The sequence below is a fragment of the Ylistrum balloti genome, unplaced genomic scaffold (genome assembly GCF_031769215.1).
Source record: "Ylistrum balloti isolate Yb309-2 unplaced genomic scaffold, AGI_CSIRO_Ybal_v1 Utg370734, whole genome shotgun sequence".
Classification (NCBI taxonomy): Eukaryota; Metazoa; Mollusca; class Bivalvia; order Pectinida; family Pectinidae; genus Ylistrum; species Ylistrum balloti.
Genome location: NW_026782433.1, coordinates 151448 through 169517, shown reverse-complemented (window position 1 = coordinate 169517; position 18070 = coordinate 151448). Strand labels below are relative to the sequence as shown.

The following is an 18070-nucleotide window of genomic DNA, read 5'->3' as shown; positions in this document are numbered from 1 at the left end:
ATTTTCTTTGTTTTCTCGGTTATAGATCATCACTTTTTATGTTTTCTGTGTGATACTCCATCACTTTTTTTAAAAATGTTTTCTGGGTAATATACCATCAATTTTTTTATGCTTCCTTGACAAAACACTATTACTTTTTTTATGTTTTCTCAGGAATACACCATCACTTTTTATGTTTTCTCTGTAATACACCATCACTTTTTATGTTTTCTCTGTAATACACCATCACTTTTTCTATTTTCTCAGTAATACACCATTACTTTTTATATTTTATCAGTAATACACTATCACTTTTTATATTTTCTAATACACTATCACTTTTTATGTTTTATCAGTACACCATCACTTTTTATATTTTCTCAGTAATACACCATCACTTTTTATGTTTTATCAGTAATACACCTCACTTTTTTATATTTTATCAGTAATACACTATCACTTTTTATATTTTATCTAATACACCATCACTTTTTATGTTTTCTCAGGAATACACCATCACTTTTTATGTTTTCTCAGTAATCCACCATCACTTTTTATATTTTATCAGTAATACACCATCACTTTTTATGTTTTCTCTGTAATACACCATCACTTTTTATGTTTTCTCTGTAATACACCATCACTTTTTATATTTTATCAGTAATACACCATCACTTTTTATGTTTTATCAGTAATACACCATCACTTTTTATATTTTATCAGTAATACACTATCACTTTTTATGTTTTCTCAGTAATACACCATCACCTTTTTTGTATTTTTTCAGTAATACAAGTATCACCTAAGTGTGGGTGATTCTGGTATACGTGACATACTGTAATAGTGATTCTATGTTACTGCTATGTCTTAGGTGCTCCTTATGTTTTTTTTTTACTTTTTGTGTTGTCATTGTGTATATTGGTTATTTGTTTTAATATTATAGGATTGTTCTTTTTATTCCACAGGTTTCAAACAAGACCAATTAGCATGCCGACTGATGCAGAAAGTAAGTAAACAAACCAGAATTATTTCACTTGTGTTTAAGCAGAAGTGGCATGCTTACCCTACCGAAACATGTGGTCTTCTTCTTTTCAAGGCGTCTTCGAGTTTATCTTTCTTTTGTATATATTTTGACCTAGTTTCATAAAGTTTCAAATTCCATGTTGTTTGGCCCATGATTTCAGTTGAGACGACAACCCCTATTGTTGTTAAGCACATTTTTTATCATTGAAACACATAGTTCAAGCTTTCTCATTATGACAAACACCTATTGTACGTTTAATCTTTTTAATTTTCAAAAGAGAAGTCGAGCTATCTAAGCCAGTGTTTGTGTTATCAAGAACACACCAGTGTGTTAAGTGTGGAATAAGAAATTAAATATTGCATGTGTTTGTTATCATCATGTTTCAATGCGTTACCTTTAATAAAACAAATTGAGGGCTGGTTGTTAATTTCTACCTTTTGTTAGTGGTAAAGAATAACTGAGGGAATATGACAGATTGATACAAATATCACGATTCGTGAAATTCGTAGAGGATACATGTATACAATGATCGGTAGGGAAGTGAAGTGAATATCATAGCAGACAAAATAAATAAAGTTACTTCTATGATTTTTTTTATTCTCTACTTTCAGTTTACGGGTATGGAACATTAGCCAACATATTATGTTGTCTGTGTTCCCTGGGAGGATCATTCGCTCTACCGTGCGTCAAAAAACATCATAGTGCATACCACGTGGTCCTGTCCATATTTATGGGACTAGCGGTCGGAACCTTGGCTTCTGATGCCCTTCTACATCTTATACCAGAGGTGAGAAGTTATATACATTAATTTGTTTTGACCTATTTTCAAAATTGTGCCATAGAAGGTTAAACGATATTTCTTTTGCTTCAATTGCTACAATTATTTGTCCCACTTCTGAAAAAGTTCGTCATGAGGCCAAATTCAAACTTCACTTATTTTTCTGAACGCAGGCATAACTGCCTCTATATTTAAATCATAGTCCTAATCTATATATATGATATTAAGAGTGTTGATGTTGTGACGTCACTCTGAAGTCGTTCTTTATCTGCTGATTAACTTGGGCTTTGGGAGATATCATAAAAATGGTGAATATTTTCCCATTCTATATTATTATAAAACGTATCGATAATTTGCCAAGTCAGATTAAGGTAAAACACAGCTCAAGTAACACATGTATTTGTATGTTGTAAATCTTTCATAGACACTAAGCAATAACGTTAAATTGTTAATACACCTGTATCTGCGTCTCAGGGCCCCATCATGTAGGATTTTAAAGAAAAAAATGTTAGTATTGTGTTAAATACAGCGACATTTCAGAAGAAATACTTTTAATTCGTGAAATAATTATAATTGAATAAGTATTTATGTCACAATACATTTCTTTTAATTAATGACCCTAGCGAGTATAATAACAACCGATCTGAGCACATCGTTACTTAATTACATCTGACCTCACGGAATCATTGAACAAGATTTATTTGCCAAAATACACGCGTTTTAAATTCCAATCTTAGCAGTCTAGATTGTCCTTCATTTAATTAATGTTAAGTAAACGTTTCATTTATATTGAATGCTATGAAAATATTGATATTTTCTTGATTTTGACCAATATCACCTTGATATACAATATATCATTCCAAATTGATATCAGCATCATTTCTGTATGTAAGTTACAAATATTTCTTTGTTGTTTAAAAAATGCTGTCAGTAAATATATTGGTGTACTCAGTTAAGAAAAAAAACAATATTTTGGACTAATTTACTTAAAGTTTTATTATTGGCGTGGTAGGAGATATCTCGACGATTGTGAACACTTTTCCATTTTATGAATAATTAGAATATACATAGATATTTTATAAATACGATCATATGCTTAACGAAACTAACAGGCAAGAATTTGTTTTCTAAATCTGTAATGAACACCAGAAAAGACATATAAATACTTATTACAGGTTAGTTTATAACAATGATAATGAATAAGAATAAAAATACTTAGAATGATAAACTATCTAAATATTCAGAATATGCTGCCGTTGAACAACTCGGCTACAGTTTGACTAAGGTGGTTCAAATCTAGATACATTGGACAAGTGGTCTGATCATTTGCATTATAAATATCCTAGAGTTATACAGGGAGACTAATGACCTTTCTAGACGCCCGCCTAATAAGATTCACGTGCCGTATATAGACCACTACGTGTGGCAAATAGCCCGTGGCTGTTTGTGTGTTTGTCTTATTTACCAGTATATTACCAGTGTTTATATGCAGTCTGTTTATTCTCCGATATCATGATTTTGACTTGTATGACATTGATATCTTAACATCTGATTTCTCTTACTCGGCAATTTTTATCGTCGTTTTTGAAGTAGGCTATTATACTCGGCAATTAAAGTTAGAGATACATACATTTATATACTTCGCTGGTCAATATTTTACAAAGTGCGTGTGATTGAAAGGCACCACAATTCCAGTACAGATTAAACCTGGGCGTGACTAGCGCTGTTACATTTTGACAGGTCAGACTATCACCATAATGGGTTGTTTTGCATTCAACATTTGACCTCGATAAGTTCCTTAGTATCCTTCCACGGTAACACATTTTAGTTCCTTAGGTCATCAAAGACAGTTAGGGAAAAGTCTTCTTTCATCTTGGTGTGTTTACAGGCCGTTCATTCAACACCGTGTGCACACAAAAAATTCTTTTAAAACGCCTATAAGGAGGACAGAAACATTGGAGATTCTAAAGAGTAAAAAATTTACACACTATCACGTTTCATGGCTTCTTGTAAGTCAGTATTGGTACATAATCGATCATCGCATCAGACAAAAATCGGACTGTGTGCTATTGAAAGGTTTAGACTGACAGGCAGGTGGGGCATGGGAACATACATGGGTTATGTAGTGTGAAGTATCCAAGCACGTCTATTCTTACAATGTACCTTCCGGAGAGACCCTTTTAAGCTGACGTCAACATGCATTGGGACGTTCATTGCAGGTGTTATGATATTACCAGAAATTTAATTTGCTATTAAAACATCAAAATTTCTCTGAGATAGACGCATCACTTTTGTGTTAGACATATGACAAAGGATTCCCTTTTATTACTTTGCTTATCATCAAACTCTAAAGTTATGTACTATTGCTTATTGTGACATATCATTTTTTAAAAACATTTTCTTCAAGTTGGTAATGCCAATAGAAGTTCTTATAATACAACCAGCAGAAGATTAGAGTGTGACGTTTCGATGACTGCACGGCCACCTTCATCATTAATTTTCGACCTAAGTGAACATAGGATTATGGTGCAGCCGAAAACGTTGGTCGATTCCGTACTATCTCATAAACTACGTACGCCATTGCTAGTACGCTTCACACTGGTCATTTGTCTGATGAAGCTGACCATGTAGTCATCGAAACGCCATACTCAAATCTTCTACTGGTTGTGTTATAAGGAGAAGCCGTTTAGTCATCGAAACGTCACACTCTAATATTCCATATTCTGAGTATACTTTAGCTTTTTGAAGACATCACATATTTGATTATCGTAATATTCTGTCATACTATATCTGATACTATTATACCTGGATAACACGGTTTAATTCAATCAAAAACGTGGCACAGTTAAAAATATACACATGTACTTGACGCTGTTTTAAAATTACAAAATTTGTTTAATCAAGCTGCACTTTCCTGTCTAGATTTTGACTCGCCTCTTTAGCTTAAAAAGTTAGGCCCTTAGCATCACTGACGATTTTTAGATATGCGAATTGGCTAAATACTACAGTTTGATTTATAGTTTGGCTCTACTGTATCTAACTCTAAATTATTTTGACATAATCTCATGATTATTATGATATCGTTTGCAATAGCTCATTGGACTCATCATTATGATATATTAGCAATGCCACTTGCATTTATTTATTTCTCGATATACAATAGCTTACCCATTAATTTATGTTAATGGGAAACAGCCAACTGACAAACCACCGTTGTTAAGATAGTTATGCAACACACATTTCATTTATGCTTATTCAAACGTTGTTCTCGACTATATATTTGATTGATAATTGACACTGTAAACGAATTTGATAAATCGCTAACGATGCAATAGACATGTAGAAGATTGCAATATTAACGCTATAGTCTATACATGGCTGTGTTTTAATAGCACGTATTCAAAGTATGCAATAAGTCATTCCTGCTTTGACATTAAATATGTAGATCATTAGAATACGGAGGAAAAGTAAATCATTACCTTTTCCAGTGATAAATCTACCTGCGAGTCAAGCGTTCTGCCCTCATAGAATTTTAAGGGGAATGGAAGAATTTCTTGAAATGCTGAAATTTTTTATAGTGGAACCCATTTTTTAAAGAATGCACATTGGTTACTGATTTTATAGATCCTTACAGCGATATACAACAACAAATTGTTCATATAAGATTAATTAATTCTGTTCAATAAGCTTTTGTGACGGCACTTTGGTGTCGGCATGGATGAAAGGGCCTATATCAAAGTTTCTACATTATTTTGTTTCAACAATTTAATCTAGGACTGGAGCAAGTTATGTTAACTTATTGAAGCCCTCGCCTCAACACGTATACACCAACAATGTAACGGCGTCAATATATATATACATATACTTGCATATATATATATATATATGCAAATATATCAAATATATTTGATAAGCTCATCTTGTACTTACCAAACGTTTGTTTGATGGGTTGATCACACTATGAACAGACAATGTTATTAGGGGATAAGCTACTTTGTACTAGATTGTACTACCACACTGAACACCATACGGGAGGCCAACGGTTTTGCAGATTTAGCAGCGTTCATATTAGTTTATTTAATAAGGGTATTTTCAAACTGTCAGCATTTTAACAATTGAATCAGCGACACATAATTCAACGAAATATTTCGTTATTAAGTTTATTAAGTGATATGGTCAATTTTTATCATGCAAATCTATGATGATTGAGGATTTTAGTTATTAGTCAATGTTTTGTATTATCATGGATATGTGTGATAACTAATACACTTTGAGATAAATTCAATGTTTTCTGTCCATATGAAAATATGTAGTGATTAATGTTTTCTGTTATAAAGTTAATGTTTTCTATCTACCTAGCAGTGGGCAGTAATTTAGGTATACTGAGATAAATTCCCCATAGTTAATGGGTAGTCAAGATCAATGGGCTTAACAAGTTTTACACAAAATGTATTTTTACTGCAAAGTGAGTGTAACACTCCAACATCAGTATGGAATTCGGTTTCTTCACATTTGATATATATAATTTTAAGATATGCTGCTGTTGTAGGCTCTATCCTTACATGGTCACCATAACGGCGAAGATGAAGGGGCGAACACTACACATAACGACGACCATGATGACCACCAAATCCACGTTGATCCATACGTCTGGTACTGCCTTATCGTGTTAGCAGGTAAAATTTACTAAAATCAGACAAAAACGTAATGCTAATCTCAACGATGAAATGGGGACAAAAACATGATCGAAGACAATTTTTAAACCGATTCAAAGCACAAGGAGATTCAGATTCCAGGCCGTTTTTACAGTCTTAATGAGTAGTATTATTTACATTTTGAACCATAGCAAAACCCCAATATCGTCGTGTCGAAAACGCTTTTTAGCCATATTGGGATTTCAATATTTCCAATACGATGCCTCAGGTAAAATATTTTGGCAAACTTGCGTCGTATGTTAGTTGGTCTGTATTGACAGTTGATTTCTCTTATCAAATGCAAAACGATAGGAAGATATACTTCAAAGGTTGCTAAATAGTCAATATCTCTTATTTTCTTGACCCCGTTTGGGGAAAAAATGACTAGATTAAATAGAACTTATGTAAAACCATCGGTCATACTTACTAGCTGGAGTACGTCAACTGTTATATTTGTGGTTTGATCGTTTTTGAGTTACAACTGCATGATATTTAAAAAATCAATTTAAGGCGCATTTCTCCTTAAAACATGATAAAGATGTCTTCGATTTCGTGACTGCAATGTCCCATGTTATCACGACTTGAAATCGAAATGGCCATCGGCTTAGTCTTTAGTCATTTTCCCCTTGTGCTTTCTCATAAGTTTCCGTGTTGTTCCTTCTTTTGTTTCTATTTTGCATTAGTTTCATTGAGGTGAATCAAATATAACTTATCTCTTGTGTTTGTTATAAGAATATGTATATTCATGTCTTTTATCAATTATCAAATATGGCGGACAGAGATCTCGATTTAATTATCAGTTGTTTATTTACTTATCAACAGGAATTTATGCTTTCTACATACTGGAGGTCATCATGGCATCTCTACATGGAAAAGGAGTAAGTATTTTGTCATATATGTTAGCAACGTCATTACAACAGATTTTTACTCATACTCGTCTAGATAAATGTCAGTGCTGTCATCAAAATAACAATCAAATATTAACAAGTCAATATATTATAATCATAACTCAAATACATTAAAACTAGGGCAAAATGTGACCGAAAGAAACATTCATACGCAGAATAAAATCAGGTGCTTCGGAAGAGTCAGCGTCTTTTCCTACATCTACGACACTCACCATATAAACCTTGGTCAATCCAAATCAGTAATGTCACGTTCGCAAATGAGGACAAGGTATACAGCAAAGGAACCAACAGGAAAACTACGTCCATTTTCATGTCGCATAAATAATTTTCATCAATCTGCACTGTGTTGGGGATTCAGGGTGTTGTTATCCGAAAATGGAAAATTCACAATAGGGAAATTGAAATCACACTGATCATACAGCCTGGTGGGAAAGATCGAGATAAACGACTGTTAGAAGAGTCTGTTGTGTCTTTAATGTCCTATTCTAGAGGGTATATACGATGGACGTTGTCAATAAATTTCTTGTTATTCAAAGACAGAATATTATCAATATACGGACTTCTCAAGGTCTTTGTGACCTGTTTAGATAAGCTCTTCAATAAAGTCAGTCTCGTACGAAAACAAAAAGAACTCAGCTGATATTGCAATATCAGTTTCGCAATTATTACCAACATGCACCGGATTTGAGTAAGGATAATACACTGTCTATATGTCAAAGCAACAATGCGGCGAGCTTGTTTTCATGAAAATTGAAACCAAAACAATTATGAGAACAGTATAGATAGAAGAGATATTTTATATTATGTGTCAGTAATAGCACACACCTGTGTTAAAACGATATATTCATAGACGATATGAATGCCATCTCCATTCCTCAACCTATGGTATTTACCTGTCGCAGTTAATTTGCTTTTGAATGGCTTGTTCCTAATTTGAAAAAGATACATACATGTCGGAAACTGATCGGCGACTTATTCGCAAGATATCGGTTAAACAGGGTTATAGTGAGGTTTGATGGTCATTATGATCTTAATGGCAAATACTTACTCACCTTGTACCTACCTAGGTGTGACGTGTTTGATTGTTGTTCTGTTGTTGTTAACAGCGTTTTCATGAAGGAACTTGGATTGACAAAGATTTAAATGGCAGGCGTCGTCGATGAATCCGATGATACAATCTTTCCGGAAGACCAGGTCTTCTCTTTGTAATCTTTCAGGAATTGATATTTCATTTGTTCACATTTTGCCTTTGTTTCAAAGAATTTTAGTTTGAATGAATTTTGACATGTCTGTATATTCTCTTTTTGTTTGTTTGTTGTTGTTTTTTTGGTTTTGTTTTTGTTTTGTCTTTATTTATTTAACTTGCTGTCAATGCTTCCAACATGATGAAGAAAACAAATCTAGAAATGTATGGATTTTTTTTTAATCTTGAATTCAATATTACACATTATATGTCCCTATTCATTTGATATGACGTTTTCCTTGTGCTAATGTGAAAAGAAAGAAAAACATGCGTCATCTAAAGGTAACTAAATAGGATCATCGGATCATCTATGTAGAAAGCACATGTTTATTTTGAGATGTTATTTTTCCAGAACCATGAAAATGCCTAATATTTTGATTCCCCCCCCCCCCAACATGTGAATGATTCATTGTTAATTTATATAATATTATGTTTTGCAACCTGACAATTTTTATTAATCGTGCGTCAAAAAGCCTTGTTTTATGTTGCCCAATTCGCCGCAGTTTATTTCTCTGGAGCTTAATTAAACACTGTTAGTTCCGTGTGCCTAATGGTTCGTAGCGTCGTTTCTTGTTTTTGTCTGGAGAAAAGGGGCGGACAGTAAACCGAGTTTCCTTCTGCACAGTTATACCGGATTCATTGGGTATATCTCTCCAGAGTTCGGAATCCCTCCATTCTCTGACTACGCAAGTGATCTTATCAATATTTTCCATTCTTTTCATCACCAAACCATCTTTAGAAAGCGATTTGAATAACTCCTAACTTTTATAATCACAGAATTTTAAACCGGATCAGAAAACAACCAGGTGCAAATCACGATGATTTTGATATATACATTAGTATTACCTTGGTAAACAATATATATGTATTTATTTGTAAGTGATATGTGTGGTTAATCAAGACAAAGTGGAATTGTAGATGTCTAGACAATGACAACATGTATATTTTCTTTATTAGAAAGGAGAAGCTAAGGCAGACTTGATGGATGGCGTAGGCAATGGGTTCGGTGAGCAAAAACTAGAGACACTCCGAAAGCTTGACGATGTGAGTTGTTTAATATTCTAAACTTATGATTTCCACTTCTGTCACCAGAGAACTGCTTGATAAAACAATGTTACAAAATTACAAAAAGTGGGATTTTTATCATCAAATCAATAAGTAGAATGTTTTAACAGCGATTTAGTAGGGGACTATTACATGCATCGTCAATGCAGTGAAATTTATACGAAGTCTTTCTGATAACCCTAACGCTCTCCCAAATATAGCATGTTATATACATGTATTTCTACACGTGTTAATGTGATATTTGAAGCGGTAAACAATGATTAAGGCGGAAATAAAATCTGTTGATTTAATATATAACAAATATTAGTAAGTTTTACTGTGTTTTTATCAGTACAACGTCGTACTAATGCTTCGTAATGTCTAAGAATGTAAATTCCACTTGCAGCAGCTAATAAAATGTATTACGTAGGAAGTACCCCGGAATGGCTTTAGGTAGCATTCTTTAAAAAATTCAAGGATGTTCCGTGGAGAAGGTCTAAAAATGATTTTCTTGGAACATCCGCAGATCTTGCTGACATTGGTCCTCCGCTTAGGTTTGTATTTCTATGTAGCTGTCTACAGCCGACGAGTCACAAGTGTATTTGTTGTCAACACGTGACATCAGGTTTATAAATTTGTACTACTGGGTCTGACTAATGTGTGTCCAACGGTATATCAGTATACATTCATCAGTGAAACACCAAAACAGTTGTTTTTTGTAGCATTCTTATACTTATTATTCAAATAAACGTCTCCATCGAACAAAAACTGGAAACAAAATTGTCAGAGCCAGTCCTACGAACAAAGGCCAAGTCAATGCTGACATGTTCCGATGATATATTTTCTTATTTCTCAAGGTCGTCTCGACAGGTGTCTCCCGACTACGATGTATGTTAATGACTTGATCTCCGTTTCTTATAAATATCACTATCTTCCACCATAAGCAACTGTCTTTCTATAAATAAGCACACCATTGTTAACGCCATTCTCTATATATACATTACAAATTACAGAGAGAAGGAGACGTTGGTCGACATCGTCTATGACTAACGACTGTAATTTGTTTAACGATTTCAGACAATAAAAACATACTTATTACTTAATCACTGACAACTATTTATTAGGATCTGTAATTCTATATAATGTTTAACAATTTATTTTTATATTTCATGTCACATCTAAGACATAAACGTTATGTTGTTATATGTATTCATTACCTTACATATGTATGTATATAACCTTCCTCAGGCAGCCATGACATCTTCACAGTAAAATTCTAATGAATTTGGAAATCATGATATGAGGTTTATCATATGTGTAAACTTGCACGGATAGAGTATAATTATATATCTGTTTCAAAATATGACATAAATGAAAACATTTTGTTCTTCAAAATATGATTTACAATACATACGTATAGTATATAGATATAATATACTCTTCATTTATAACTGAGTGCTGTTTGATAGATCAATTATGTACTCGTTGTAAAAAAAATCCACAAGAATAATGATGTTCAACAATGTATCATTTCTCCATTGGAAGTATGATAGGATGTTTGTGTAAGATATTGCTAATGTTAATAGTAGCTATCTACTCCCTTATTTGTAAACTCAACAAAGTTTCAATTATTAAATGTTGTATTTTTATTGGTTAATATCGAATTACCTGATTGGTGTGAACACTTCATGTAATATATGTATGTCATATGCTTCCATTACGTATCAAGCAATACACTGGTAGGCCTCGTCATGTTTATTACATTTAGTGTGTCACCCCATAGTCTAATCTCCCAGGCCTCGTCAAGTTTATTACATTTAGTGTGTCACCCCATAGTCTAACCTCTCAGGCCTCGTCATGTTTATTACATTTAGTGTGCCACCCCATAGTCTAACCTCCCAGGCCTCGTCATGTTTATTACATTAAGTTTGTCACCCCATAGTCAAACCTCTCAGGCCTCGTCATGTTTATTACATTAAGTTTGTCACCCCATAGTCTAACCTCTCAGGCCTCGTCATGTTTATTACATTTAGTGTGTCACCCCATAGTCTAACCTCTCAGGCCTCGTCATGTTTATTACATTTAGTGTGTCACCCCATAGTCTAACCTCTCAGGCCTCGTCATGTTTATTACATTTAGTGTGTCACCCCATAGTCTAACCTCCCAGGCCTCGTCATGTTTATTACATTTAGTGTATCACCCTATAGTCTAACCTCTCAGGCCTCGTCATGTTTATTACATTTAGTGTGTCACCCCATAGTCTAACCTCTCAGGCCTCGTCATGTTTATTACATTTAGTGTGTCACCCCATAGTCTAACCTCTCAGGCCTCGTCATGTTTATTACATTTAGTGTGTCACCCCATAGTCTAACCTCTCAGGCCTCGTCATGTTTATTACATTTAGTGTGTCACCCCATAGTCTAACCTCTCAGGCCTCGTCATGTTTATTACATTTAGTGTGTCACCCCATAGTCTAACCTCTCAGGCCTCGTCATGTTTATTACATTTAGTGTGTCACCCCATAGTCTAACCTCTCAGGCCTCGTCATGTTTATTACATTTAGTGTGTCACCCCATAGTCTAACCTCTCAGGCCTCGTCATGTTTATTACATTTAGTGTGTCACCCCATAGTCTAACCTCCCAGGCCTCGTCATGTTTATTACATTTAGTGTATCACCCCATAGTCTAACCTCTCAGGCCTCGTCATGTTTATTACATTTAGTGTGTCACCCCATAGTCTAACCTCTCAGGCCTCGTCATGTTTATTACATTTAGTGTGTCACCCCATAGTCTAACCTCTCAGGCCTCGTCATGTTTATTACATTTAGTGTGTCACCCCATAGTCTAACCTCTCAGGCCTCGTCATGTTTATTACATTTAGTGTGTCACCCCATAGTCTAACCTCTCAGGCCTCGTCATGTTTATTACATTAAGTTTGTCTCCCCATAGTCTAACCTCTCGGGTCTCGTCATGATTATCATATTAAGTTCTTCACCCCATAGTCTAACCTCTCAGGCCTCGTCATGTTTATTACATTAAGTTTGTCACCCCATATTCTTACTTCTCTATCTTACTACCTTTTTTTAATGAACCCCTCTAGAATTCCATTTAGGATGGGAGCCTGGTAATATGATGTGTTTAACTCTTGCTTCTTTGTCTACAGAACCACCAAACAGCATTGAGAGTTGAAATGCAGACAGAAAACAAGGTGGAGAAAAAAAGCTGTAAGTCGTTAATACATAAAACTAATCTATTCTTTTTATAACCATGGTGATTTTAATCAATTTTTCAAGTCGACACGGATCTTGATGTCACGTGGTCCAGCAGATGACTCAATAAAGCCTGACCGAAAAGTATCTTTGTTTGAAAGTGAGTACCACCTCACCGCCTACCCACTGAAGCTACATCCCGCATTTCACTCCCTGTAACCGCTCAGGTCCAAATGGGGAATAGATTTCTTGTAGAGCACTTGTAGATTTCTTTAACACTTCACCACCTACCACCTGATACCACATCCCGCATTCTACTTCCTACCTGATCACGTCCGACAAGGCTTTAGCCTTGGTGTAGAGCTAGTAACATTTCACTACCTTTCTTAATGCTACAATGTACTTTCATTCTTCTGCTCCTATCGATTTTAAAGCCGGCATTTCATATATCTGAAAAACATATTGGAAATGAAAACATTTCTTTGAAATAAATTCAGTTTATAAGCATTGATAAGATTTCTGTATAATCTATCTATTTAGAGTTTCATGTGGCGTTATACACTATTTCATTTCGACTTAATACGTGTATCTAATTTGTTTTGGTCTTCAACATTTATCGCACAATCCGAGCAAGCCTATCGTGGTAATGTTTGATAGACAGATGTGTCGCCTATCGAGGTGATGTTTGATTGACAGATGTGTTGCCTATCGAGGTGATGTTTGACAGATGTGTTGCCTATCGAGGTGATGTTTGATTGACAGATGTGTTGCCTATCGAGGTGATGTTTGATTGACAGATGTGTTGCCTATCGAGGTGATGTTTGACAGATGCGTTGCCTATCGTGGTGATGTTTGATCGACAGATGTGTTGCCTATCGTGATGATGTTTGATTGACAGATGTGTTGCCTATCGAGGTGATGTTTGATTGACAGATGTGTTGCCTATCGAGGCGATGTTTGATAGACAGATGTGTTGCCTATCGAGGCGATGTTTGACAGATGTGTGTCCTATCGTGGTAATGTTTGACAGATGTGTTGCCTATCGAGGTGATGTTTTGATAGACAGATATGTTTCCTATCGAGGTGATGTTTGACAGATGTGTTGCCTATCGAGGTGATGTTTGACTGAAAGATGTGTTGCCTATCGAGGTGATGTTTGACAGATGTGTTGCCTATCGAGGTGATGTTTGACAGATATGTTGCCTATCGAGGTGATGTTTGATAGACAGATGTGTTTACTGTCAAGGTGATGTTTGACAGATGTGTTGCCTATCGTGGTGATGTTTGATTGACAGATGTGTTGCCTATCGAGATGATGTTTGATTGACAGATGTGTTGCCTATCAAGGTGATGTTTGACAGATGTGTTGCCTATCGAGGTGATGTTTGACAGATATGTTGCCTATCGAGGTGATGTTTGATAGACAGATGTGTTTCCTGTCCAGGTGATGTTTGACAGATGTGTTGCCTATCGTGGTGATGTTTGACAGATGTGTTGCCTATCGAGGTGATGTTTGACAGATGTGAAACCTATCGAGGTGATGTTTGATTGACAGATGTGTTGCCTATCGAGGTGATGTTTGACAGATGTGTTGCCTATCGAGGTAATGTTTGACAGATGTGTTGCCTATCGAGGTGATGTTTGACAGATGTGTTGCCTATCGTGGTGATGTTTGATTGACAGATGTGTTGCCTATCGAGATGATGTTTGACTGACAGATGTGAAACCTATCGAGGTGATGTTTGATTGACAGATGTGTTGCCTATCGAGGTGATGTTTGACAGATGTGTTGCCTATCGAGGCGATGTTTGACAGATGTGTTGCCTATCGAGGTGATGTTTGACAGATGTGTTGCCTATCGTGGTGATGTTTGACAGATGTGTTGCCTATCGTGGTGATGTTTGACAGATGTGTTGCCTATCGAGGTGATGTTTGACAGATGTGTTGCCTATCGAGGTGATGTTTGACAGATGTGTTGCCTATCGAGGTGATGTTTGACAGATGTGTTGCCTATCGAGGTGATGTTTGACAGATGTGTTGCCTATCGAGGCGATGTTTGACAGATGTGTTGCCTATCGAGGCGATGTTTGACAGATGTGTTGCCTATCGTGGTGATGTTTGACAGATGTGTTGCCTATCGTGGTGATGTTTGACAGATGTGTTGCCTATCAAGGTGATAATTTATTTTCTATTTACAGACTTGAAGCCCATCGTTGTGATGATCGTTATCGGAGACGCTATACACAACTTCACGGACGGCCTGGCTGTAGCTGCCTCCTTCAACAGCAGCATTGTAGAGGGTATATCGACGTCCCTGGCAATCATTTGTCACGAGTTGCCACAGGAACTGGGTAAGTTTCTAATGGGTTCACACTTGACTGAGCAGGGACACAGATACTCCAAGCTCTTATTTTTCAAGCATTATGTTGAGTGGTTCCTGATACTGTATATATATGTAAATATATGTGACAGCTTGACGTTATTGCGACTCATTTCTGACCTTGGGTTCCAAAAAATACCAGAATTATTACAATCACAACGTCGTTTTGAAAGGTATTCAATGTTGACCTATTGGTATATATAACGGTCCATACGATCCAAATGAAATAGGGTGTGTCAAGGTCATTGGAGAACTTATCTGCCACTTTCCATTTCATATGATTTATTTATTAACATGAATGATACGAAACATTGGAAATAAATAGGACTTGTCCAAACTTTGTCCCTTTTGACAACCATCCTAACGTGATCTTCGGTGTTACCATTGAACCGTGTAAAAACAAATTATGTACCACATAGGTGTTCTATAACCATACATACAAAATGTATTAATGTATACAGTTGCGAAGTTTAGGGTAAATTTAAAATGTTTTATTTTAATATCAGGAATTCAGTACATAACATGTTTACATTTTCGATTCATTTTAGGTGACTTTGCTATCTTAATGAAAAATGGACTCAGTTTTAAGAAGGCGTTGATCGCTAATCTGATGTCGTCACTCACAGCTCTGCTGGGATTCTATATAGGAGTTTCTTTATCAAAAGGCGTGGGAGCCAGTCAGTGGATCTTCTCTATTGCAGCCGGGCTCTTTCTCTACATCTCAATGACAGACATGGTAAGTGACAATAGCTTAAAGAGATGTGAATACTTTCCAACAACCAAATGAGAATCTGTCATGAATTTTGTATGAGATTTAGGCAACGATTTTACCTCTTACCGATTCTCAGACTGGAAATACATGTAAGATTATGTTTGTAACAAAGCATGGGCTCTTCTCTAATGTTTGTGTGTTAGACTGATATAAAATCAAAATTGCCGACGATCTCACTTCATATCTCTATAAGGACATTCAGAATGCAAACGATGTCATGAAGTGTTGACGTCATTATCAAAACAATGGAAACATTTCAGGCATTAATTTATTCTCTAGATGCTCTTACACGTTTAGTTACAAAAAATCTATGTTCAAAGTGATACTGATGAGAGAGTGTCAAAGTCTAATAATTGTTTCATCATTCCATGACACGGAGGAAAAATTATTCAAACATTCCAATATTTAATGTCTTTCTTAGAACAGTGCATGTATTCTTGGCAGGCAGTGTTATTAAACTGTCTAAAGTCTTACATTCTTCTTCGGAGCCAAATACATTCAAACAGGTTAATGTTCAATATACGTCTTAGAGGAGAATGCGTTCGAACAGGTTAATTTTCAATATACGTCTTAGAGGAGAATGTGTTCAAACCGGTTAATGTTAAATATACGTCTTAGAGGAGAATGCGTCCAAACACGTTAATGCACAATATACGTCTTAGAGGAGAATGCGTCCAAACACGTTAATGCACAATATACGTCTTAGAGGAGAATGTGTTCAAACAGTTTAATGTTCAATATACGTCTTAGAGGAGAATGCGTTTAATCAGATTAATGTTCAATAAACGTCTTAGAGGAGAATGTGTTTAGTCAGATTAATGTTCAATATACGTCTTAGAGGAGAATGTGTTCAAACCGGTTAATGTTCAATATACGTCTTAGAGGAGAATTTGTTTAATCAGGTTAATGTTCAATATACGTCTTAGAGGAGAATGTGTTCAAACAGTTTAATGTTCAATATACGTCTAAGAGGAGAATGTGTTTAATCAGATTAATTTTCAATAAACGTCTTAGAGGAGAATGTGTTTAATCAGGTTAATGTTCAATATACGTCTTAGAGGAGAATGCGTCCAAACACGTTAATGCACAATATAGTCTCTGAGGAGAATGTGTTCAAATAGTTCAATGGTCGATATATCCGTCTTAAATGACAGTGTATTCAAACACTTAATCAGCGCTCTAAGAACATTATGTGTTCAAACAGTTCAATATTCAATATTCTTTTTAGAATACAATGTATTAAAACTGTTCATTGTGTTTCAGATTCCTGAACTGATTCAGGCCGGGGCTGGCCGTCTGAAGACGATCATATACCACAATATCGGTATACTCATCGGCGTTCTGATAATCCTTCTATTGTCAATTTTCGAGGACAGCATACAAGTCTAGATAGATCAACTTGAATGCGATTTTCACACGGGACGAAAATTCAAACTGTTCGACATTATATAACCATTATGCGTCGTCATGAATGACGTCATTCCCTTTCCTGTTTGAGGTAGTGATCGAACTAAATTGTTCCCGTGTTATCCTGTACTGTCATGAATGACGTCATTTCCTGGTATGCTTAGATAGGGCACAAATTATATTTTCTGTGGGAGTATCATATGCTGGTAAACATGACGTCATTTCCTGGTATGTTTAGATAGGACACAAACTATATTTTCTATGGGAGTATCATGTGCTGTTATACATGACGTCATTTCCTGGTATGCTTAGATAGGGCTCAAACTATATTTTCTATGGGAGTATCATGTGCTGTTATACATGACGTCATTTCCTGGTATGTTTAGATAGTGAATGATATAAATTTTCTGTGAGAATACCATGTGCTGTTATACATGACGTCATTTCCTGTTTTGTTTAGGTAGTGTGCGAAGTATATATTCGGTGGAGTTTCATGTGCTGTTATACATGACGTCATTTCCTGTTATGTTTAGGTTGTATACGAACTCTATTTTCTGTGGAGTATCATGTGCTGTTATATATGATGTAATGTCCTCATTTCCGTAAAAAAAGTAATCAGTTGGTGTTGCTGA

At 35.4% G+C, this 18070-nt stretch overlaps 1 protein-coding gene across 1 annotated transcript; it reads left to right on the top strand.

The window, feature by feature from the left end:
* The first annotated feature begins 966 nt into the window (after window positions 1-966).
* LOC132557862 (zinc transporter ZIP4-like) lies at window positions 967-17446 on the top strand. Its single transcript, XM_060222392.1, has 9 exons — window positions 967-985; window positions 1615-1790; window positions 6331-6457; window positions 7298-7353; window positions 9584-9670; window positions 12834-12894; window positions 15078-15230; window positions 15808-15995; window positions 17295-17446. Exons 1-9 carry the CDS (start codon window positions 967-969, stop codon window positions 17418-17420), a joined length of 993 nt encoding a protein of 330 aa, XP_060078375.1. The 3' UTR covers window positions 17421-17446.
* The last annotated feature ends 624 nt before the right edge of the window (window positions 17447-18070 follow it).

Excerpts from the sequence above, each read along its gene's own strand:
- LOC132557862 (XM_060222392.1), top strand. Across the intron at positions 12,895-15,077 it reads CAAGGTGGAGAAAAAAAGCT|ACTTGAAGCCCATCGTTGTG; the intron begins GTAAGTCGTTAA and ends TTCTATTTACAG. Across the intron at positions 15,231-15,807 it reads CGAGTTGCCACAGGAACTGG|GTGACTTTGCTATCTTAATG; the intron begins GTAAGTTTCTAA and ends GATTCATTTTAG.